The 25106-nt window shown below is 40.5% G+C and overlaps 1 protein-coding gene across 4 annotated transcripts in view; it reads right to left on the bottom strand.

The window, feature by feature from the left end:
* Positions 1-25106, bottom strand: part of NCOA7 (nuclear receptor coactivator 7) — a 125460-nt gene that overhangs the window by 8223 nt on the left and 92131 nt on the right. For 3 of the 4 annotated variants that reach the window (XM_081141079.1, XM_081141078.1, XM_081141080.1), the window contains exon 11: positions 7616-7763. In XM_081141079.1, the coding sequence (XP_080997205.1) occupies positions 7616-7763 (148 nt within the window). Of the gene's footprint in view, positions 1-794; positions 998-7615; positions 7764-25106 lie in introns of those variants that run through there. The other variant, XM_081141081.1, reaches the window with a different exon arrangement.

Here is a 25106-nt window from a genome sequence, read left to right as displayed (position 1 = left end):
GAGTAACAATCCAAAGAAACACACATGTAGTTTAAATTACAATTAGGTTATGATTCTTTATGTATAGCTCAGAAACTACCAAAGCAGTTTTTCCTTCGAAACTGAGAAACATGATGTTGTACACAACATTACTTATTTCATTGTAACTATGCTTGTGAACTACCAAAGTAAATTTCACCTTAAAATCTATTCCTGCCCCCCTTCCTAAAGTCTGGATAAATCACTGAATTATTTTGAAACTGAAGATACAGATAAAGTGACTAATTTGCTAAAAGTCCTGGGTACCAGTATTAATGACTTCTGCATGAGAGAGGAAAACATTTAAGTGAGTTATCTACAGTAAAAGTTGTCAGATAATACACCACTCGATTTCCAAAATGCTCAGTCACAAATATAAAGTACCTGCTGTCACCTGAGCCAGATTTACAGTTAAGGAAATTTAGCTAATACACTTTATCACCTTCTCAAGGGGAAATTCTTAAAGAAAACACTATCAAAGAATCACAAATCCAGCATTTTCAATGTATTAAATGAAGCAGTTATTTTTTGTGAACTCTACAGTTAATACAGGTTCAAAATGAGGCTATGGAAAGAAAAAAATCAAATGTGGATATTTTGACTCCAAAGAGGGGGCCAAACCACACCATACCCATCTTCCAAATGAATAAAATACCTGCTCAGGCTGAAATGCCAGCACAATCCTTTCTAATTAAGAAAGCATTTCCAAACACACTGAGTGGTAGATCTCTGAGGACTCAGAGGCACCAAATCAGCTCTCAGGGACTCCCACATACCTTCACAAAGGGTTCTTGGTTAGGTCTGGCACAATACAAAATCTGAATGTCCAAGGGCAATCTTCGGACTCTCATGGTGACGGGGCGCGAAGCGCCTGCTTGCTTCCTAACGAGGAACAGGTTTTTCTCTATCCGCCTCCACACCAGGGTTACTTGTAACCACGCTGAGCTACAACTGTTTCTGCAGTATCTAGTTTCCTGCATGACTAGGTTTCTGTTTCCCTTAGGAGAGGGTTCAACATTTCTCCAGGAACACGCCCAAATTAGGATTTAGAGCAAACACACACTTCCTGCCAGGCAGAGCTGCAAGGCTGTAAACTGACACTTGCACCTTCCAAACGGTGGTTTCCTAACTGTACTACAAACTGCATTGTTTGCTTTTCTTTTTCTTCTTATACTCCCCCTGCCTCCCCCCCCCAATTGTCCTCTGGCTAAACTAGCTTTCCTGACCCTGCCTTTCCAGAGTTTTTTCCGCACCTTCTCTAAGGCTAAACCTCCATTTTAAACTTTATGTCATTTCCCTGACATCGGCTTGAATCTCACTGGAAGAGCCAAAAGGAGCCTTTACCGGAGGTTCCCTAAGAACAATGGCATTTCTCTTCAATTCCATGTCACGTTTGTTAAGTGTGAGCAATTCAAAAAAATGGGAAAACATCTGCTTTATATGAGCCCGAGGAAAATGTCACTTTAGATTCAGTGTTTCAGAACAGCTGGCAAAGTTAAAAAAAAAAAAAAGGCAAACCTTTTTACTTTTTAGGGTATTAATCTTTTAAAAATTTTCTATTGAACTTATTGGAGTGACATTGGTTAATAAAATTATATAGGTTTCAAGTTTGCAGTTCTACAATACATCACCGGCATATGGCACTGTGTGTTTACCACATACTTAGGATATTAATCTTAACGGCTAAGAAGCGTGATGAGACGTGTTCTACTGCCCGGATCTGATGTCAATGGGGTGGAAAGAAATGCAGAACACCATGGATTAATTTTCAGTGATCTTCCTGTGGCTTTTCCAGATCCAAAATTGCCTTTTAGTCCTGCTGAGGGGATGGGAGTGCTCTTGTGTAGCTCATCCTGGGGTCATTTCCAATGGGGACTCTGATCACAGGTACCTTGTGATCAGTCCCAGAATTTATTCTCAGTGCATGAGCTTAGGCACAATCTGGGCAGAATCACTAGGATTTTGTGCCAGTGAGATGGCATTCCTTTAAGTACCTGGCACTTTGTGACAGCTAACATTTATTGAGTGCTTTCTATATGCTGGCGAGTGCCAGGTGCTTTGCCAGGTGCAGGGACACAAAACAGTCCACAGTCTCCAGTGGGAGAGGAGACAGTAGAGAGACATTTATAAATAAATGAATGCCATTCCATGTGATACGAATGCCAACAGCAGCTCAAAGGAGGTTGGGGCCACCTAGAGAGTTCTGAGATGGCTTACTGAGTTTGAGAGCAGAGGGTGGGGTGTGGGGAGATGTCCGGTAAAGGGGACAAGCAGGAACACACAGTTGTGTCCTATGTTCACTGTGGTTTGAGAACAGAGGGCAAGCGAAGTAGAGAGGAGGCTCGGCAGGGAGCAGAAGTGGAGAAAATGAAGAATCTTGATACCACGAACGGCTTCGAGCTTATCAGATTTCTAAAACCTGGCTGTTCTTCAAAATCATCTAGGAGCTTTAAAAAAACAGATTCCAACATTCCTCCCCCAGACCCACAGAATTAAAGGTTCTAATGGTGAGGGTCTAGGATTCAGTAAAAAAAAATAATTTGCCAAGTGGTAGTTTGGATAATGATAGCTACAGGCAATGGAGAACCACGGAGTGTTTCAAGCATGGGAGTCCAGACCACGCTTGCGATCACTCGCTTGATCACTTATTTACAAATCAAGTTAAATAGAACATAGTACAGAACACATATAAGACCTATACACATGACAGAGAAAACATCACAAATCATTAAACAGTGCTGGAAAAAAACTGATGATTAAAAATATTACCTATCAGATATCAATAAATCAACTGTAGAATGAGTAGAGCTTGAATCAATAGTACAGGGCCAAGTATACATAAAAGCACTAGGGTTAAAAACCACAAACAAAAACAAATAAAATTAAAAGACAGATAACAAACTAGGAAAAAAAAATCTGTAAAAAATACAGGAGAAAAAGAATTAATATCTTTAATCACAAAGAGCTCAAAGTGTGATGAAACTATTACAATTCCCTTAGGAAAATAGGCAAAAGAATGAATCAGCATTACAACAAAGAAAAAAAGAACAAATTATATATAATAATATAATATAATCATACAAATATTCATTCTATCCTAAATAATGATTAATAAAATTGAAATTAAAATGTATTATTTCTCAACTTTGAAATTACCAAAAGTTTTTAGAAAGGATTCATAATAATATGTTCTGCTGGCAGAAGCACAGTGAGAAGGGTTTTCCTCACATGCTGGCAAGTTAAGTTGACATTATATAAAAAATTTGCAAATTTATACCAAGAAATTTCACTTCTAAGAAGCTACAAGTTGCAGATCATCTGTGTGAAAAACTTGAGCCAACAAAGATTCCTGAAAGTTTGGAATCATTAAATAAATCATTATTGAGAGAAAAAGTATTAGGCAACCATTAAAAAATGCAGCTTAAAAATCTTTAATATGATAATTATCACAATATTTCAGGTGAGAAAAGCCAGATACAAAACTACACACAGAGCAATCCCATTTTGCAAAAAATAAAAAGCTAGACTTAACTCCCAACCTCATCCCCTAGAAAACACCCTAAAACAGAACAGGAAAAAAAAAAAAAAGAGCCGAAGGAAATGTACAAAAGTGTCGTGTGGTTAGACATTATTTTAAAATTTGCTGCATTTTTTTTGTTTTATAATTTCCCCAAATAAGCGGGTATTAATTGGATAAAATTGGGAAATAAAGCTTATTTAAAGAGCTTGCATGGGAGGGTGAACAAGTGGGTGGGCTGGGACTGGAGGTGCCCTTGGGGTCCCAGTGACTGGTAGAGAAGGGCTGACTGAGGCAGGAGCGGTGAAGGGGAGCCCAGGTCCCTGCACACTTCAGAACAGAATCAACAAGATTCTGCCTAGAGATGAATGACTCAAGGAGAAGAATCTGGGAAGGTTTCTGGCTTAGAGCGCCACGAATTATGATGGGAATATGTGAGGAGAAGCAAGTTTGTGGAAAAGACGTCGTTTCGGACATGCTGAGGATCAGATCCCGGTAGCTCCTGGGGGAAGTGAAGGCTCCTCTTCCCCACCCACGGAGGAGAGACAGGCTGCCACGGGGACTTGGCTTTAAGGGAGCGCTGGTAAGCAGAGCTGAATCCTGCATGGGAGGGAACTTGGCCAGCACTGTTCAAACTGCACTTCTGAACTCTGTCCATGTGGCAAGAAAATAGGGATGAGGCGGCCTGATGACTCCAGTCACCTGTCTCTCCAGTTATCTTTTCTTTCCACTAGGAGCCTGGAACAGACCAACAATTTTCTTCCTCTTTACAGGTCTAGAGGGATTGCCCTCTTTCATTCTTCACAGTGGCGCAAACTGAGACGGCTGGGCAGACTGCCCAAGCTTATTCCATTGGGCTCTAGACTCTGAAGCAGACCTTTCTCTCCCTAAATGCCATTTTAGCTCCTTTTCCTCTGGTACTGGAGGGTATTGTCTATTCTCTCACTGGTGTTGTCAAGAGCTGAGATTCAAGGTTGGGATTAGTGGCAGAATAGGCCTTAAGAGAACTGCTTTGGCTCAAAATATTCAGGCCTAGTGAGGAAAGGATTAAGTCCCCAGTGCAACCTAAAACTTCTCTCTGGAACTCCACATCAGGGCAAGAGACCACAGCCTCAGCAAGGAAATGTACCCTTCCTGACTTGGCTTCCTCTGTGCACACATCTCACGGGGGCCTCTCGGGCAGAGATGACTAGGTGAGGACAAGACTTGATATTCCTGAGTGCCTTGGCCAGAGTGCTAATGTCACACGATCTTTGCCTGGTGGAGACTTCCAGCAGTGCCTATGGGGCAATTATGAGCTCTAGAGGAGCAGTTTGGGAGAAAGAGGTGTGTGGAAGAGGCGGATGTGGGAGGCGAGAGCACAAACCACCAGAGTTGATGAGCTCATTCAAGGAAGAGTAACAGATGGGAAGAGCCAAGGAAAAACTCCTAGGGACAAGCAAAGTGAACTCAGAAATCCTCGGAGAGGCAGAAGAAAAAGCAGAAAAAACACAAATGATATACAAAGCCAAGTGAAGGAGAACCAAACAGAACAGACAGGCTTAAGTATCTTCAAACAATGGGCTCAAAGAAGGAGTGTATGAACTATGGGGAGGAAAACATGTAAACAAGTAAATTGCTGGGCAATTTACTAGAGATTTATGAACAATAGGTTTAGGAGAACAGGAGGAGTAAACTATTCCAGAAAGCATCACGGAAGTGACAAATGAGCTGGACCCTGAAGGATCACAGAAGTTGGCCATAGAAAGCTGGCTTGGAGGTAGTAATAGCAAACGTGTATACGAAGGGACCTGGAATTCCAGAAGAAATTAGACGTCAGGGGCCAGCCTCATCACCTTTGGTCATTCCAATCCTGCAAGGTTTCAGTCTTGGGAGAATCCGACTGCTCACTGGATGATTCTGGAGAACATCACCCTTTACTGCAGCCTGGTGCCATTGTCAGTGTACGGTGCAGACTCCAATGGGGCCTTCATCCAGTTCCTTAGCATTTTTCCTAGTCTCCAAAGTTGCCATTTCACACCTCCTCCATTTTCCTCTAATTTCTCCTTCACTTCTAGGAGATGCCCCCTCCTTCTGTTTCAAAGAAACCATTCACAATTTTCTCCCACTGAATCTACACTTGATTTACACACATCCTACTCTTTTCCACTGTCTGACCACCAACCTAAGGCCCATCCTATCCCTACCCCCGCAACCCTTGTGGACACACAGGGATCAACTCTCCTGATTACTCTCGCCCTCATTCCCCTATCTTCCACACTGGTTTCCCACTGACCTCATTTAACGGGTTAAAGTCTCTCTAACAAGAGGGAAAACCCTTCCCCAACCTCCCCTCTTCTTCCAGTTTAATATTTACCTCATTTTTACTTTCCAAAGCCAAATTTGATTTTTTTGCCTCCCTTTACCAGCTCCATCTACTAATCTCCCACCCCCCGCTCATTCTTTGAACTACTGGACCTACAACTTTAATGAAACTGCTTCTGTCAAAGTAACCAACTAACTCCTTGATTTTAAATCCAAAAGACATTGCTTAGTTCTTACTTTTTGACTCCGCTACAACAGCATCAGTCATTTTTTACCAATTTCCTGTCTTTTCAAACATTCTCTTCCCGTGGCTTCTAAGACATGACTTTCCTTGTTTCCCTCCCCCATCCCCGGCTGCTCTTCCTCAGTCACCTTTGTGGGCTCTACTATCTTTGGCCCTTTAATGCTGGTGTCCTTAAGGGCTCTGTCCTGAGCCCTGCTCCCTTCCCACTGCATACTCTCCTGGGATGACTTCATCTACACTTGTAACTTCAACTCTGCCAATGATTTCCAAAAGTGTATCTTTAAATATTTTCCCTTTTATATTCAGTTGTTTCTTGGATATTCCATAGGTCCCTCAAATTTAGATTAAAACCAAACACAGAGCATTTTCTACTATGTCTAACCCTCTTGCTGTGCCCCTTATCTCAGTGAAGAGTAGGTACCACGATCCCTTCAGTTCCCACTCTGAAAACCAAGATATCAATCTTGGCATCGTCCTTACTTTCCACATGTAATTAATTACAAAGTCCTATGTATTCTACTTTCTATCTTTCAAAAGCACTCAATTTTCTCTATCCTTGCTGCTACTCTTTCAGCAATCCTTCTCTCTCAACATTAATTACTGCAAGAGCCTCCTAATGGGTCCTCAAGTCTCAAATGTTGTTCATCTCCAGTCTACTGAACATCTGTCTGCCAGCCAGAAAGCACTCTCCAAAATGCATATCTGCATATACTTCTCCAGGCACAAAACAGCTCCATGCCTTCCTACTGCCCTTAGGAAAATAACCAAACTCCTACACATAGTACATAGATCCTTCGTGATCTGCTCTTGCTTACGAGGGAATAGCATTTCCTGCTACTCCCTCAGCTTTGCACTCCATGCTCCAGTCACACTGAACTTTTGTTAGTTCATCAAATGCCCCATGCTCCTTCTTTCTTCCCTGGGTCATTCCTCTGCACAGACTTTTCTCTCTGGCCAGGACACATTCCACGTCCCACTCCCACCACAACTGCCTGTATTCCCATTTCTGATCTCAGCTCAGATCACTTCTTCTGGGCAGCTTTCCCTGCTCCCCCTGGCTCCTTTCAGATGACTGGCTACAGCCTCCCGCAGAGCTTAGTACTTCATCTACGAGAATTATCCCATTATAAAGTAATGATTTATTTATACTCCTTAATGCTAACATCTACTTATCTCATCCACTGTGCTCCTAACATGGGAAGAGTTTGATAAGTGCTCAAAAAAAACTCTGAAGGGCTTTACAGGCCAAATTAAGGAACTTGACTTTCACCCTATATGTAAAAGGGACACAGCAGCAGTTTTTAAAAAGAAAAGTTCAATGAGCTGGTGGTGGTGGTGGTGATGGGGATTTTCTGACATACATAACTGTCTTCAAGCAGGAACAAGGTTATATTTGGCTGTAACTTCAAAGGTGCACAGGGAACCTAACTTCTTGTAAGCCAAGAAGCTCTTGAAATCTGGACATAAGAACATTTTGACTTAATAGTGTAGTTTAAGGACCATGACAGTCTGGCCCCTGCTTGATGACTCACCTCCCAGCTCTTGGTGGTCGGCTCGCTGAAGAAGTTGTCGATCATATTTAGTTCTTCCTTTTCCACCACCACAAAGCCTTGCTCTTTGGCATCCTTCCCATAGACGTCAGGAGACCACTGAACAAAGAATGTGTACAAATGATCCACCCTGAAAAACATGTTCATTATAAGGATTAACACCAAATCCACTTTCTTGGCAGGCACTGGTAGGGACTTTGGCACATACAACCATCTTTTTCCTGCTTGGCAAATCCATTTTGCTAACTGGGAAATTTCTCACTGTGAAGATGACCTCTATTAGTTCATTCCAAACTTGAAAAATCAGTCAAGAAATGAAAGCAGAAATCAATAGACACTGAGAAACTCTTTCAATCTGAGGGAAAGATCAAGTGATGGGACATGAAACTGAAAAACACAAATATACCAATGTTTTCCTCATTGGGTTTTCATTTATTGTACATTTCTATTCATTGGGAAAAATTAATCTGAAGCTTAAGATGGAAACAAGGATAAACAATATTCTAATAGGTCTTATTGCAGATTGAAGCACTTTTATAATTTTTATGAAATACCTTTAATAACTACAAAGTGAATGATACCAGATATTGTTTAATATTGGAAGCAGAGCTAATTATATGGACATGGGAATGTAGTTTGTTTCCCATTTCTCAGTTCTCTTATACAGATTTAATGTCTGAAGGTTCTGAACCATCTCTCCAGGCTTAATCAATAGACAGATGGCTAGTTTTCAAGTAGAGAATGAGAGCTCTCAGTCCTGGCAGCTGCGATATCCTTCCAGGTATGAGAGTCACCAGCTCTCTGATTCCATACTTGCAACCATCACAGTGATGAGAGTGGGTGACAGGTAGGATCAAATGATTTTTAAAGTCTTTTCCAATGTGAGCCTCTACTGTCTGAGATAATATTGATTCACTGTTATTTTTTTTAAAGTTATAATTATGTAAAATTATTATAACAATATTGCTATAGCTTAAATGCTTGTGTCACCCCAAAATTCATATGTTGAAACCTAATCCCCAATGTGACAGTATTTGGAGGTAGGACCTTTGGGAGGTGCTTAAGTTATGAGGATGGAGTCCTCATGATTGGGCATAGTGCCCTTAAAATAGAGACTCCATAGAGCTAGCCAGCTCCCATTCACCACATGAGGACACAGTGGAAAGATCTATGAACCAGAAAGCAGGCCCTCACCAGAAAACAAATCTGCCAGTGCCTTGATCTTGAGAACATCCCAGTCTTTGGAAATGTGAAGAATAAATTCCTGTTGTTTATAAGCCCCCCCTCCCCAGTCTATGGTATTCTGTTACAGAAGCATGAATGAACAAACACAATTATTAATAGGACTAAAACAAAATAAAAAATGTCACCCATAACTCTGATATTCCAATGAATCAAATTGTTTTTAGTTTCCATATTCCTATCTTTTCTTGTCCACATGTACAGTTTTCTTTTCACTGTAATCAGGGCCAAGACATAATTATTTGTTCTATATAACATTAAATAATACACATATGCCAATATTGCTAGTCTTTGTATTGATTTTTAATGGCTACAATTCATGAAAGTAATAAACCATAATTAGCCTGTATTCCTATGCCCTCAGGATATTTAGCCTATTTCCACTTCTTCGACTGTACAAAGAACATTACAATAACCATCCTCAAGATCTATGCCTTTTACCATCTTTTGAATTATTTCCTCAAAGTTAGTTATCAGCTTTTGGTCAAATGCTAGTCTATACGCTGCTATAAAGGTTGTTTCTCTCTCTTTTTTTTTTTTTAGATGTGATTAATATTTACATTAGAAGACTTTTAGTAAATGCAAATTAGCCTCCATATTGTGGATGGGCTTCACCCAATCAGGTGAAGGACTTAAAAGAATTGAAGTCTCCTAAGCAAGAAGGAATTCTGTCTTTAGATGGCCTTCATACCTAAGACCGCAAAATAAACTCTTCCCTGGCTGTCTATCCCATCAGCTTGCCCTTCAGATTTTGGAATTGCCAGCCTCCACATCATGTAAGCTAATTCCTTAAAATAAATCTTTCTCTCTCTCTCCCCGGCCCCCCACAGACACCCTATTGTTTGTTTCTCTGGAGATCCTTGCCTAATACAGTGGACTACTCTAAAGGCTCTATTAAGAAATTGATCAAAATGGTTACCTCTGGGAAACAAAATGGAGTGGGAGAAAGACATATTTTACATTATATCTTTAAGTTATTTTAATTTTTAGAAGAGGTTGTACATTTTTATGATTCAAGCATCAAAATTATATTTTAAAAAGTAAATAATGAGAAGTTTCCTTCCCCCCTCCCTCCCAACCTTGTCTACCACATTCTGTGCCCACCCTCTTCCCCTATAGGTGATTTTTTAGTTTCTTGTGTTTTTGTAGTGTTATGTAAATGTAAATATGAATATACATTCTTTTTGTCTTCCATTTCTACAAAAGATAGTACTATTCTCTATCTTCATTTTTTCACTTAATATATGCTAATTATATTACCACATCAGTATATAGACGGCGTCGTCATTCTTTTGTTTATAGCTCTACGGTCCTTTACTGTGTGGCTTTACCACAGTTTATGTAACCATCCTCTATAGCTGTGGCCGTGGGTTGTTTCCAATACTGTGCTGTTATAAACAATGTTATGGTGAATAACTTGGTATGAGAGTCATTTCGCACATGTACAGGTATAGCTATAGGATATATTCCCAGAAATGAGACTGCACTGTCAAAAGAACAACTCATTAACAATGTTGATATATAATACCATGTTGCCCTTTTGAGGGATATCATTGTTTGCCTTCCCATCAGCAATATGTATGCTCTTTGGAATCTTTGTAGTTTACCATGTAGTATGACATTTTCTATTAAAAATTAACTTAGAAAAAAATGAAATAAATCACCACTCCAGAGAGGTTTGGTAAGTATACAATTTTAACTCTTTTGGTTTTCTAACACTTCAAATTCAGTCCATCTTAACTGTATTTTGTAATGGAGTTGAGAACCAAATAAGCTTCAGTCAAACTTTTGGAAAAGGAGACATTATCACATGTATATGCACACTGGATAAAATGGTTTCCTAACTACTTGTTGGCTACCTTACTTGTGAAAAAGAGAAAAGCAGTTCCTAATACCTGGTCCTATAGGTCCTAGCCTGGTCCTATAAGCCAGGCCCCAGTGTTGCTAGGAGCTACCCAGTTACTCACAGCTAGGCCCTGGTAATTTCCTGTTGAATATAATCACTTTAACAAAACATCAACATCAGGTAAGGACCCACCATGACCATGATGAATCATGATAAAAGCAAGACCACTCTGAGGTCTCATATCTGAACACAACAAAAACAAGAACATTATCCAGGCACAAAAATGACCAAATATCCCTCTAATCTGGCTAATATGAATGACTGTTCCTCTCTACCAATTACAGCATTGACCTCTCTAGTCTCCCCTCCTAGGTAAGATTTAGAAGACACAATCATACAGGGACCTCTGCTTCCTGACAGCATCCAATCTAGAGGAAAGTTCCACTTCTTTAAATCATCCCGAGTCACCTAACACAAACCCAAATCCCATAACTCTTTTCTAGCACCTTCTTCCTGAGATGGCCCATGATCCCATGGTGCATGCTCTCCTTCACTGCAACGAGTCAACCTAATTCATTCAACTTCAGCTACGTTCCTGGTAGTTCCTGGCTGGAGGGCACTGCTTCCTTTGACAACACTCTCAGTGTACCCACCATATGCCAGTGAATCTGACCTTGTAGAGCTTACCTTCTAGAACATTACAGCTGGTGGGTCATTGGATATCATTTAATCCACTAACTTTCCTTAGCTATAAGGGAATGGGGGCTCTGAAGTCTACCATCAGCATCATAACTAGATCTCCCGGGTGGCAATCAAAGTTCTTTCAACCACACTACAAAGTCCTCTACTTAATTCCACACTGACTTCTGAAACATTTCCCAGTTAACTTCCTAGTTATGACAGAAGACATATTTTTATCAGTTTTTGGACCCACTTTCCATGAATGACTGTTCATCTGTCCTCTAACATTTTATCCTCATAGGGGAAGTGGCTGCACAAGCACACACATTTCAAGAAGCATTCCAAGAAATGCTAAGAGCTCATTTACCTCTGTGCAAGACTGCAAGGGAGTGAGGGGTGAGGCACAGATTGGGAGTTAAGATTTCATTTCTCCTTAGATGTTATAAGAAAATGTAAATTGTGAAAGCTGCAGGTCGATAAAGATTTTAACAAGAGAGCTTATCTTAGCAATTGCCAGTCACTTCCCTTTTTGGTGATGATGATATTAGGTTGCTTGGGGAGATCATTTGAGCGGTCTTTTTAATTATGAATATAGAAAGTAAGTAGGACCTATTATTCTGGGGGATGGTGTAATTAGAAATCCTCTGCTTAATGAGGACAACTCATCCCTACAATCCACTGGGAGTGTGAATGGGATGGAAAACAGAGAAAGGAAAGGTTTGTATAAGGTCCAAAGGACTCCTGGGAGGGAGGAATTTTGTGACTAATACCTTCTCTTTTGAAGTTCAAGATTACTAGAGCATCTCTGATGAATTAAGGTGGTTCTAATAGAGGTAAGCCTGCAGGAAAGGATAACACTTCTTCCTCTACCGGCTTCTTGAAAAGAAGAGGGAGTGGTCTGGTCTAGACTGATGACTCGAGATCCATATGAACGCCATGATTATTTTAGGGACTGGTTAATTGGCGTGGTGTGCTGATCATGATAAAGCTTAGACAAAGCTCCCTGCCAAACAGGACAGACAGGGGGTGAAAGCAGCTCCCTATATCATATGTGTGAGTGGGGGGAAGGTCAATGTTGGCAGAAAGCATTCTTGCTTACATATGCCATTCTATCTGGAAGAAATATCTCAACCTGAGTAGGAACCTGGAGTGAACAGATAAGTGGGCTTCCCCAAGCCTCTTCTCTTAGGAATGAGTTTCCAGTGAGTGGTGAATAAAGTTCCTGGGTTTATTTGTCACTAGAGTGAGTGGTCTCTTCTGCAGCAGCCAGTAGTGCGACAACAGCAGTCAGGGCCAGCCCTTTAAACTGAGTAAGCACCAGGCTTGTTAGATTTACCACAGGAGGAAGTCTCTAGAAAGGAAGGAAAAAGCATTCTCAAAATATCACAGAAGAGAGGCTCAGAGTCATTAACGTTTTTAATGTTAAACAGAGAAGCGACCTTCTCGTTTTTAGCAATGCTGATAAAATATATCTGCTACCTAAAAAGAAAAGATGTGATTCCTTGACTCAGGGACCTTACATTGCACAATAACTATAAGAGGCAAGTGTTACTATGCCCAATTTAAAGATTAAAAACTGAGGTTCAGCAGACTGAATAACGTGCCCCAGCTCCCCATCCCTGGAAGTGTTCCAGCCAATCGAAGCTAACTGCTTCATCTTTTATGAATGCTGAACTCCAAGGAAGACAAGTACATTTGTGTACCTGTCCACAGAGGTCTCACATGTGGGAAACCACTTCTTTGGCTCTGGGTTTTATTAATGAAAGGTAAGTAATATTAGTGAGAAGCCCTGGGTGGCCCCTGGGGCACATGCTGCCCACTCCGTTCCTCCTCCCCTGCCTTCATCAGCAGGCTCACAGCACTGCTAACACTGCGCTCTGCCTGGAGGGCACCCTGGGGGAGCACCTCGCCTCAGTGTTTGTGGGAACCGTTCTTCACTGGCAGGCAGGGCAGCAGCCCTGAACGGCCTCCCTCCTCTCTCAGGTGGTGGCTTCTGCCTTACAGCCAACAGTCACCCTGGCCTTGGGAGGCCTCAAGTGGGATGAGATGGGAAACTTTAAAAGTATGTTCTGCAATGGGGCATGCCAAGGGGAAATGTTCATGTCTCTTCTCAGACATTCAGGACACTGTCACACTCTGGTTTCCCTCGATAATAGCCTTCCGCATAACATTTCCTCATTCCGTCATGCAGAGGGCCCTCATACCAAGCTGATGGAAAAGCAGGAGCAATGAGGAATCTGAAAGGCCTGTTCTACAGGAGAAAATTAGAGTCCCCTGGGAACCAAATTGATGACTTAATCTTAGGCCCCTGGGTATCAAATGGAAGAATCGGCGTCCCACCCCCCAACTCTATGTTTGCTCAGTTCTCCATCCTTTGTTTATGTTATCTTTACTAATTACTTGGGAAGGAGAGGAAGAGTATATGACTTCATCTTTTTGCCTTCCAGATTAGAGTAGAAGTTTACTGACGTTTATTTAACCTAATTCTCGGAATGGTTCTTTTTGGCTAACTGGGTTTTCCCAGTAGTTAGTTTCTAGAACTCAACCCTCCCCTCTGGAAACAGGCCCCAAGTTCTGAAAATTCCCCTCCTGGCCCTCTGCCTCCACCTCACCCACTCCTTCCCTCAAGACTGTATCAGACTCTCACCCTGACCCTATCCTTCCTCTTTCCCCAGCCATTAGCCTCTCCTGGGTTCACGTACTTCCAGGCCAATCTTTCCATCTCCCCCGCATCGCCGCCCCCTAGAGACGCACCACTTGACCCTTCCACAGCACCTGCCCTTCCAAACACCTGCCCACAGAAACAGAAACAATCGCCTTTCGAACTCCTCCCTCTCAGGGATGGATACTGCTGGGTTTGCTCATTCATCTTAAGGGATCCACTAGAAATCAAGGGCTGCAGACCTTGGCTAGGAAAAACCCTCCCTCCAGCTCTCTTCCTCGACTACTCCACACGCAGCTATTCCGGACCCCTGCTTTCTCAAGCTCAATCTAGTAGCCACCGCCCTCTCTGAACAGAGGATCCTCCATAATACCATTCTAATGATGTGTTCCTCTCCACTGTCCCTCTTAGCAATCTTTCTCTCTAGAAGAAGGAGCTCCTCTCGTTTTAGCCCTCTGCTCTGGACTCTTGACAAGGCCCACTCCTTGGCGAACTTCCTCCATTACTTCCACCCCACCTCTCTGTTTTCTCCACCCCTTTACCTCCTTCTCTTAATCCACAAACCTACTTCCATTTCCCCACCCTAAAAACATAAAAGCCTCTAAATTTTGTTTCTCCCTAAAGCTCCCTTCCCATAGCTCATATTCCCTTTAGGGCACATTATTAACATTTGGGTTAGCCTACTTTCCACCTTCTTTTCATTCCTGAATTCTTCCATTCTGATTTTGTGACCCTGTTAGTATATGCCCTTTGTTAAACTGTCTAAAAGGAGGCACCATTTTAAAATCTTCTTCCCTCCCTCACTGCTTTAGTGAAGCTGCTCATTTTCTCCAAGTAACCTATTGTCAAACCAAACAGTATCCTTAGGCATCATTTGTCTCGACCTTTTGATGGCTTTTTTGAAGCTCACTCAGCAACTCTCCCTTTGGTCTCCATGCATCATTGAGCATATTTCTCAGCCTCAGTTAGCTCAGGACACAACCAGTAACTGCCACTACACTGGTCACAAAGCTATGGATGTGGCAACTCATGTGAGCAGGAAACTGGGTCAAGATCTAGGTCCTGGCAAATGCTAATGTTTGAGGAGGAAGTGGTAGAAGTGGTCCTGGAAGGGAACCAAGAATAAATGGCAGAGAAGTAGAAGCGATTTTATAAAATGCAAGTCAGATCACTTCACCCAGCTGTGTAAAATCCATTAAGAACTCCCCACAGGCTTTATGATAAATTCAAACTCCTTGGGGCTGCTGAAGAGCTTTGTTTTGTGCCAATCTCCAAAATGTACTCTTTGTTCCAGCCATATGCTATTATATCTTTGCTCCAGCATCCCTTATTATTATTATTTTTAAGAAGAGTGATGACAAAGGTAAGCCCAGGGGAGAATCAGCTCAGGCCAGCGTCTGGAAAGGTTTCCCAGGGGTTAAGCGCGGTGCTGAAGGAGAAGTCAGTTACGGGAAGAAGGGGAAATGGCATCCACCGGAGGGAAGTGTGCCAGCTGCATGGCATGTTAGAGAGGGTGATGCTGGAAGGAGGTCACACTGGCCATGGCAGAGAGAACAAAGGACAATGCAGTCAGGTCACTGGCGATGCTGACAGAGAATTCTGCAACAGGGACACTGCGGCTGAGATGCAGGAGACCCCAGCCCTGCCCCAGAGTCCTCAGGTTGAGAGTAACAAAACCTCCTCACGCAATTCTAACCACATGCAACAGGAGCCACTAGCATCTGAGCTGACTGTCTCCGCTGAACAGGACTCATCAGACAGGGGAGGAATTCCCCGACAGGAGGAATGAAAGAGAGATTTATTCTTTACTTAATGGGAGTGGCAGGAACAGAGAAAGAAAGAGCCAGAGAGGCTGGGTCACTGGGGCACAGAAAGTCCTGGCACAAGATCAAATGCTTGGACCTTACCCCGAGGCCACTGTTTTCCAAAGTGTGGCAGGGGTGGCTCCAGTGACTTCAGAGGATACACAGAGGGACATATTTTGATAGTTACATAGTTATTTAAAGAGTGTCAGTAGTAAGTACAACTAGCTTATTTTACTTCTGACTTCACAGATATTACTGCTCAGGAAAAGGCTAAGGAAAAAAAGAATGATTTAAGTCCTTTAAAGACAACTATGGAGGGAGCAGCAATACAGACAGCATGCAGATATGGGGATATCTGTGAAGAGAGTGTGGCAATGACTGGAGCTTGAGAAGCACTGAGAGGCGACACCCAGGCCTTTAGCAGAGGGCGGGCCTGGCCAGATCTGCCGTTTAGAAAGATTGCTGTGGAGTCAAGCAGGGATGGGCAGGGAGAGAGAAAACTGACTCGAAACAAAGGCTTTGTTGAGAAGGCTACAACAACGATCCAGCCAAGAGATGACCAAGGCCAGAGCGCAGGCGTGCAGGGGACATGGTGGAGAGGCTTGCCATACATACTCCTCCAGGCACAAAACCTGACCCCATCCAGGCACGGTTACTACCCAAACCCGGCACTCATGCTTTCTTCAGATTTTCTGTCAAATTACAAATTTGGGATTAATCAGATTTCTTCATAAACTCAAAGGTCTTCATCATCAACACACGATTCACCCCAAAGGAAACACCTAATTCAAGTTACAGGTCTGTTTGCGAGATGAAGTTGCCATCTCTGAAAAAGAAATTCAAAGAAGGTGCTCAGAAGGCAGCAGCCTTACCTAAGACAACGAAGCACTGCAGATTGTGGGGGGAAGTCACAGCAGCAACTACCTCTCCCTTAGTGCATGGGCAAGCTCATTTTTCTCTCATAGTAACCCCATGAGGTGGCCACTGTAACTGTTGTTTCTATTTAACGGAGGAAGGAATAGATGCTCACACAGATTAACATGCCGAAGGCCACGCAGCATGTTAGCGGCGAACCTGGTATCAACCTCAGGTCAGCTCGCGTGGTCTTAACCAATATGCTTCACCATTTCCTTTATGGTCAGTCCCACTGTCCTGGTTTTACTATTTAATAAAAGCCTGTCACTGACAAAGCTGTAGGATTGAGGAGTATAAAACCCAGTAAAAATTCTGAGTTGATGCTTAGAACAAAACATTACTCTATTATTCATACCTTGTGTATGAGCTTTAGGTATAATTATAATCTATCTTATCAAACAAGACTACTAGTTATGGAAGGACTTAATTTGCTTTGCTTTCTCCCCCCCCTTTTTTTAAGCACAGTTGACAAGTTAAAAAAAAAAAAAAGGTACATTTTCTTAAGTTAAAGACCTGAATTCCTAAATTGGTTCCACTTGCTACTAGCTGGAGGCTTTGGGAAAACATTTGGTTGGAGATGGTGCGGAGGTTCCCAGCAGCTGTTCCCCAGAGCAGGTAATTAACGTTGGATTCGGAGCTGCCCTCCCTCCATTCCTCCTCCTGGCACCTGCAGGTATTTATGCTTGCAATAAATAATAATTAATCTCCCTGAACTTCTAAAGTGAAGATAAGAAAGCCAATATAGGTGTCTGAAGAATCAAATGTATAAGTTCATTCTACTCTCACATAGATCCTTAAGTCCCTTCAGTGTAATTATCTAAAACTTGCTACCAATCACACAAACCAACAAACTCGACCAAAATGACCCAGAAAGCAATTCTTGTCCTATCAAAAGTCATTTGATTAGTAAGAAAAAAAATTGGGGCCATCTATACAGAGCAAGATACAACCACCCACCTGATTTACAAATTATAAGCAGGAACCATTAAACAATTCAAAGCTATTACATTAAAAACCATACTTTAGAATACATTATGGCACAGAGAATGGAAAGTAATAAAACAAGGAAAGAAGAAAGAATATGACCTAGAGAGTACTGAAATATGTATGGATGCAGCCTCACTGTTCACTTGTACTACTGATTATAAATTAAAGATATTTCAATGCACTGCAGTCAAAGCCTCCTCGGGCTCCATTCTGAATACAGTCACAGAAGCCCAACAGGGCAAAGCACTCTTCACTACAGAGCTGTTACTAGAAAACTGCCACCTTTTAAAACCCACCTCAGTGGCCTGACCCAAGGTCCTTATATGAAAAAGGTCACTCGCCTTGCCCTGTAATGTCCCTTCTGGATTCAATATTCTGCTACTCCAAATGAGACCAAAGGAAAGGTTAGTGGTGATGCCCAGGCATAATTTCCATTCTTTACGAGGCTTAGTGTGCCTATAAAAAGGAAACTTTATTTACAAAGTACTAACTCAATATGCTTCTTCATCTGGTTCACCAAAAATAATAGGAAAGTTCTTTTGAGAATCAATGATCAAAACCACCAGTTATGGTTATAAAAAGGATCACTCAAAAACAAGTAAAAACTAAAAGTTTTTGTTTAATACCAATGCCAGAGGCCTTAGGCTGGTAGCCTGTAGCTTGAACTCAGCAGCAGATGCATTCTTTTTGGATTGAAAACTACTTAAAAAAAATTAAACAGTAGATATTACTTAGAAATTAGGGAGATCTGACACACATAATTCTTATTTCAGCTTCTTTCAAAAACTATGGGAAGACCCACCAACACCAGGCTCCCGTTCCTACACAGCAACATTGGGTTGGAGGTAGTACAGAAGTTCTCAGCGCCTGTTCCCCGGAGCCCATAATTAACACTGGCCTTGGCGCTTCCCTCCCTCCACTCCTCTGGCTCCTGCAGGCATTCAGGCCTTCAATCATTACTATTCCTGCATACTTACTCCCAAACACTGTGCGCAGCACCCATTGGCAGGGGTTAATTATCTGCAGTAGGAAAGGTCCAGGAGCTACTCTCCAAAGTGCTGGCGCTCACGCCTCCACCAGAAAGCGCAGCCACCACAGCGAAGAGCTCACTTATGAAGGGGGAGATTTCTTCATGAGCTCAGGTCTGGCTAGAGTCACTAATTAACTCAAGGTGTTTGCCAAAGCTGGTTAGTGAAGTTGCTGGAGTGGCTGCCTAATAAGGTACTTCTGGAAGGGAATAATGAATTTCTAGAACTTTAAGTTGATGAAAAAAACAAAATGACCAGGAAAAGAATGAAGGAAGTAGTATCACTTCAAAACGTTTTAAAGTATTCAAAAAAAAGAGAAGTGTTAATATTTACATAAGTGACTAATAATCCTGTAACATATTTTTTCAGTAGTTTTCCAAAACTTATAAGTTGTATTAAATACGAAGAGACAAAGATAATTCCTTTAGGGACTGCTTTGGAGGCCTTTTTGTTTGTTCCTTTATTAGTGACATGCCTTACTATATCATTATAAAATTATAGTATGACACAATGGTGATACTTAAAATACAGTTTTTCAGAATACAGTTTGTATTCTGAAGTATACCAGGTTTGGCTATGTGCGGCCTATGTTGTCCTAGAAAGTACACTATTTAAAGACTATTCAACACTATGTTCTTCTGAACAGTGACAGTCATTAAAGATTTCAATTTAGTTCTGATCCCATTAAAAGCCAGGTGTCTTTTGATCAGAAAATAGAGCATTAACTATGGTTCCAGATTCTAGGAAACTAGATCAGCCTGTGATTCCTTTAATTCTTTTTTTTTCTCTAAGGACAATATTCTTAAGAGCATTTTGCTTAGTCTTCATGAGGGTCCTTAGGACTTAGACATCTTCCTATTGTAAAGCAAGTTTCACAGGTAATCAATTTTCTTTTTTAGGATTTTACTTCTCATTACAAAAGTAATACATGATCACTAAATGAATGCAGATAGAATAATGGCAGAAAAAGACACTCTGAACCAAAATAGTCTACAAAATCGTGTATATGTATGTGTGTATAATTATCACATTACTCCATGCATAGAAAAAAGGCTGAGAGGCTACAAAAATAAAAATAAAGTGTATTAGCTTTAAATAACAAAATTATGAGCTTTTTATTTCCTTTTTGTTTTTCCGTATTTTTCTAAATATTATATAAAGTCTATGTGTCATTTTAGTTATAAGGCTAAGTTATTTAAACATCTTTATCTGTTTAGACTATAGACTAATTTATTCATGCATCCATCCATAACATTTAAGAGTATATTATATAGTAGACTCTATGCTGTTTCTAGGACACAATCGTCCTAGGACTTGGTCCCTGCCTTAGAAGGTTAAAGTCCAGTAGGAAAAAGCCCCATGAAGTCCACTTTTGTAAAAGAGGTGGGAGTATAGTAGAGGGATATCTAAACCAGACTGGGAAAGATTCTTACAGGAGACATTTGAATACATGACCTTAGGTGAGGTGGGTAAAGGGGGAAGTCAGGCATCCCAAGCAGCCAGCAGCAATAAGTCTGTCTCACATTTTTTAACATCGACACATAGCTAGTTATCCACAAAAGGTTCAGAATGGGAGCAAGAGATCCTAAACATGTCAAATGGATAAAATGAGCCAGATGTGCTGACTGACTGATGTGGGGAGATGACTGAGAAGCAAGTGTACGCCCACATTCTGGCTCCAGGGAATGAATGGCGGGTGGTACCAGTTACCATGATGAAGAAAACAGGAGGCAGGAGTTCTGGGGACAGTGGCAGGGACAAACAGAAGTAAGAAACCTAATTTAGGACATGATCTGTCCTGTGTTTGTTTGATTCATGGATGATCCAAAAGTTGAAGACTACTAGGTATATATGTGTTTGGAGCACAGTAGAAAGTTCTAAGATAGCTTTAAATGGTGGCCATATAAGAAAGAATTAAGTACAGGCAACTGTATATATAGTGAGAAGGAGCGAGGGCCATTTAATGGTATCATTTACTGAGGAAACAGAAGACAAGACTGGGGAGGGATGCTAGAAGGAAAGAGGGTGTCAATGGGGGATGGTCAATGATGTCAAATGCTACAAAGAGTTAAAGTAAAATAAGAACAAAATAATGCCCTTTGTGTATCGCCTTATGGAGAATGACTAAGATGTTATAACCCAAATCCAAAGCAGTAAGATGTTTAGGGAAGGACCTGAGTACTCTGTATGTTAATATCCTAAGAATCCTGAAACACTAATCAGGAAGACTATATGCAGCCCGATGTTCATAGCAGCGCAATTTACAATAGCTAAGATCTGGAAACAGCCCAAGTGCCCATCAGTAGATGAGTGGATAAAAACGCTGTGGGCATTTACGCCATGGGATACTATGCAGCTGTAAAGAAGAAGGGTCTCATACCCTTTGGGACAGTATGGATGGACCTGGAGAATATTATGCTAAGCGAAATAAGCCAGGCAGAGAAAGACAAACATCACATGATCTCACTTATATGTGGAACCTAAAGAACTTAATAAACTGATGAACAGAACAGATTCAATGACATGGAAGCATGGATCAGACTGACGAATCTCAGAGGGATGGAGGAGGGTGGGTGGGTGGAGGGGGAAAGACTAACCAAAGAACTTATATGCATATATGCACAACCCATGGACACAGACAATAGTGTGGGGAAGGCCTGGGGTGGGGAGTGGGTCAAGGGTGGAACGGGTTAATGGGGGGAAAAGGGGACATCTGTAATATTTTCAACAATAAAGAAATTTAATTAATTAATTAATTAAAGGCTCCTATATGACTTTATTACAAAGCTAAGTTTGGCTTCCATTGATCATGGCTTAGGCCATGAATTCTTTGTTCACTCCTACATTTTCATATTTATGAAACAATACATTTCTCCACAGGCTTTAGTCTACAACATTTCAGAATTTAGAAACTGAGACTGACTGCAACTGTAATGGGAAAAAGTGCCAGACTTCGATGCCTCTCCCCAGAGCCTCTGTGCCTGTGGGCTGTTCACCAGACAAGTATAGGCTGTAACTGCCAGTCTAGGGAGAGATGATTCATTGTAGGGTGCATTGCTTTGGGAAACAAAAATTTGCACAGGTAGAGAAGAGAAAAGAACCACTCGAGTTTAGGATAGTATTTGAAAAATGTGCCAAGCTACGAAGGTCCTAGACTTATTGGGTAAAACCCATAAAGTGACTAAATCTAAAAAAAAAAAAATGCAGATTCAGGAAGATCAAGAAAAAGCTAGAAATGTAGGCCAGTGTGCAAAGGGCTTTAAAAACAAACCAGGGGTTTAAACTTTAATCCTGAAAGCTGAAGATATTTTTTGCAGCAATGTAACAAGATCAAAATACCTTTCCGCAATATTTTTGTGGCCATAAGGTACAAAACAGATTTTACGTGGAGGAACTAAAGAACAGGAAAGAGCAGTTTAGGTACATGGTGCTGTGTTCATCATAGGAGCCATGTAAAACAGGGTAACTGGATCTTGTGATACCAGCTTCAGAGAACAAAATTTTGTGCCTTGGTTAGTTTTTGGCCAGATAGCCACTGCAGTATATAAAAGTTCATTCTAATAATGAGCGAATGCTAGAACAGCCTGCAAAACAGCATCAAGAGTACTGTGCCTAGTCCACGAGGTCACTGATTTAGTGCACTGCCTGCCCTCTGAGCCCTCTCTGAGTTAGAACTGGAGAAAGTGATAGTTGAACAGGTGAGTTAATTTCTTTGATATTCCCCTTTGAGTTTTTAAAAGGGAAAATCCTACTTTGGATGATGATGATGTTACAGAAGCATCTTTGTAAAAGCATGTGCTCAACTACAATAATTCAATGCATTTTATGTGAAGTTGCAATTCAAATACCAGCATCATATCAGAGTCCAAAGAAGCTTAGACCCATAGTTTAAAAATAAGTAAGATTTCAAATGGATAGCCCATCATGAGCAGCTCAGGTTTTACTCTAAACTATTCTAAAACTAATAGTGAATACTTTTTCAAGACAAAAGAAAAACACAGAGTTAAAAGGGGGATCCTGACTAGGGTCTGCCATCAACCAGTCACTCCTAACAATACAATACAGCTTTGATGTAAAAAAGAATTATATACACGGTATTTATATGCATAGCTGCTACTACTAGAAATGTGAAAAGGGGAAATAAATCACAATTTGTACTTACTATAGTAAAAAATTTAAAACCAACAGAGATTGGGCTAAAATAGTCTTAAATACATATATATATAAAATAATATTTAAAGACTATTTACATATATGCAGATATCCAAGTAATCTCAAAATTAAAATATGATTAGAGATAAAATTTTTAAAAATCAATTACATTCTATCATACGAGTAACAGGAAAAAATAGTAAAGAACAGAAAATAAAACTAAGAAATTCTATAAAAGTCTATTAAGAGAACAGCAAGTATGAGCACAAAGCTCAATTCCAGATAGAGCTAAGAACTAACTATGGAATATATTTAACTATGAACACCTATTACTTGTCCATGGGATAAGATTTCCATCGATTATCTTTTGGGGAAATGCTGACCTAAAGAAAAGGCACACTTCCTAAAGACAGGGCCTTAAACACTTGGTTCTACTCTCTGGGTTAGGCAACCAGGGAGAACTGTGGAGAGAGAGCATCCACTTTGCACGAAGTACTGCTACTACTCACAAATTGGATCTGAGAAATAGATATACAACACAGACAGCACCTTTTAAAAGGACAGGCACTTGCGGCCTCATGGGTACATTCCTCAGTTTAATTTTCAAAGTATAAAAAAATCCCAACTATTTTAAAGTGCCTGGGAACTTTAATTGTTATTGACATGTAAGGAAATACCATTCTTTCTAAAACAATACATTTAATATATACGATGAGTTTCTTCTAAATGTGGGCAGGCACAAAAATAGAACTATTCTTTATAAATCAAAGGGCTTGCTGATCTTAACTGGAAGCTAATTAGAGAAACATGATATTTTAGAATTTTTAAGAACTAAATATATATATATTTGTATAGCAAGATATAAATAAATTTGCTACTAAAGAAACCACATAGAAAAAAAAATCCTTAGGCCATTATTGACTATATCAAACAAATGTTATAGAAAAAGCTCTCACTAAACTGAAAACATTTTTAAAGCTACATCTGCTCCCTTTTTCATCTATCAAACTGATAAAGAATCATACTTAGATTTTCCCAGCATGTGGCAAAAAGGGCACTCTCATGCTGGTGGTGTATAAATTGCCACATCCTTTCATGTGCAACGTGTATTTAAAAGCCTTAAAAAATATTATCTGATTTAGTAAGACCCCCTGAAGGATTTTACAAAGGTGTTTAATGTAGCATTGCTTATAATGGCAAAAAATTTGCAATAACCTAACACCCAAAGCAGGGACATGATTAAATCAATTGGGAAGCAACGGGGGTGCTAACTATCTTGTTCACATACATAAAATAACATAGTATTTGGTATGGAAAATGTGCACAACTTATTAAGTGGGGGGAAAAGCAGATAGTAAAAAGCAGATTCTGCTTATCTGTATGTTCAAGCATTGCTGAAATTTTCTTAGCATAATTATTAAGGTTAAAAAATGTTTCTAAATACCTTCTCCTTCTCCCCCTTCCCCTCTCTTATTGGTTTACTAATTACACAAATCACACTAACCAATTAATTCAGCTTGGATTAAACATTTATGAGTGACTTGGCAAATTCGACATAATTCCTGCTATTTAACCATTTTCATCTTATTTATTTAAAATGCTGGATAGGCCCTGGCTGGGTAGCTAATTTGGTTAGAGTATCATCCCAACATGCTGAGGTTGTGGATTTGATCCCTGGGCAGGGCACGTACAAGAAGTAACCAATGAATGCATAAATAAGTGGAACAAATCTCTCTCTTTCTCTCCTTTACTCTCTCTAAAATCAATAAATAAAAAATAAAAAATAAAAAGATGGATAATATGAAATCAATGATTATAAAACATTTCAGAGATTAATAGGCCATAAGTAATTGGAAAAAGAAAAGTTTTACTTTGAAAAAGAATTATTGTTTCCGAAAAGGTAATAATCTCTTAGAATTAAGAAAAAAAAAGATAATAATTATTTTTTATATAGAGCAGTACCCAAACCTTTGGAATACAACCTATATCAAGTCTCTAGAAAGTGCTAGGAAATGTTATCAACAGGTTTTCATAAACTCCTCATGGTAGGGTCCTAGTCTTATTTTTCTACAACTATCCCAGTGCCTGCGAGGACATATGCACTCAATGGATTGTTCAAATATGATCTAATTACTTAACACTCACCATGACACAT

Source organism: Miniopterus schreibersii, assembly GCF_964146895.1.
Source record: "Miniopterus schreibersii genome assembly, chromosome: 6".
Lineage (NCBI taxonomy): Eukaryota > Metazoa > Chordata > Mammalia > Chiroptera > Miniopteridae > Miniopterus > Miniopterus schreibersii.
This window is presented reverse-complemented; position numbering and strand designations above follow the sequence as displayed.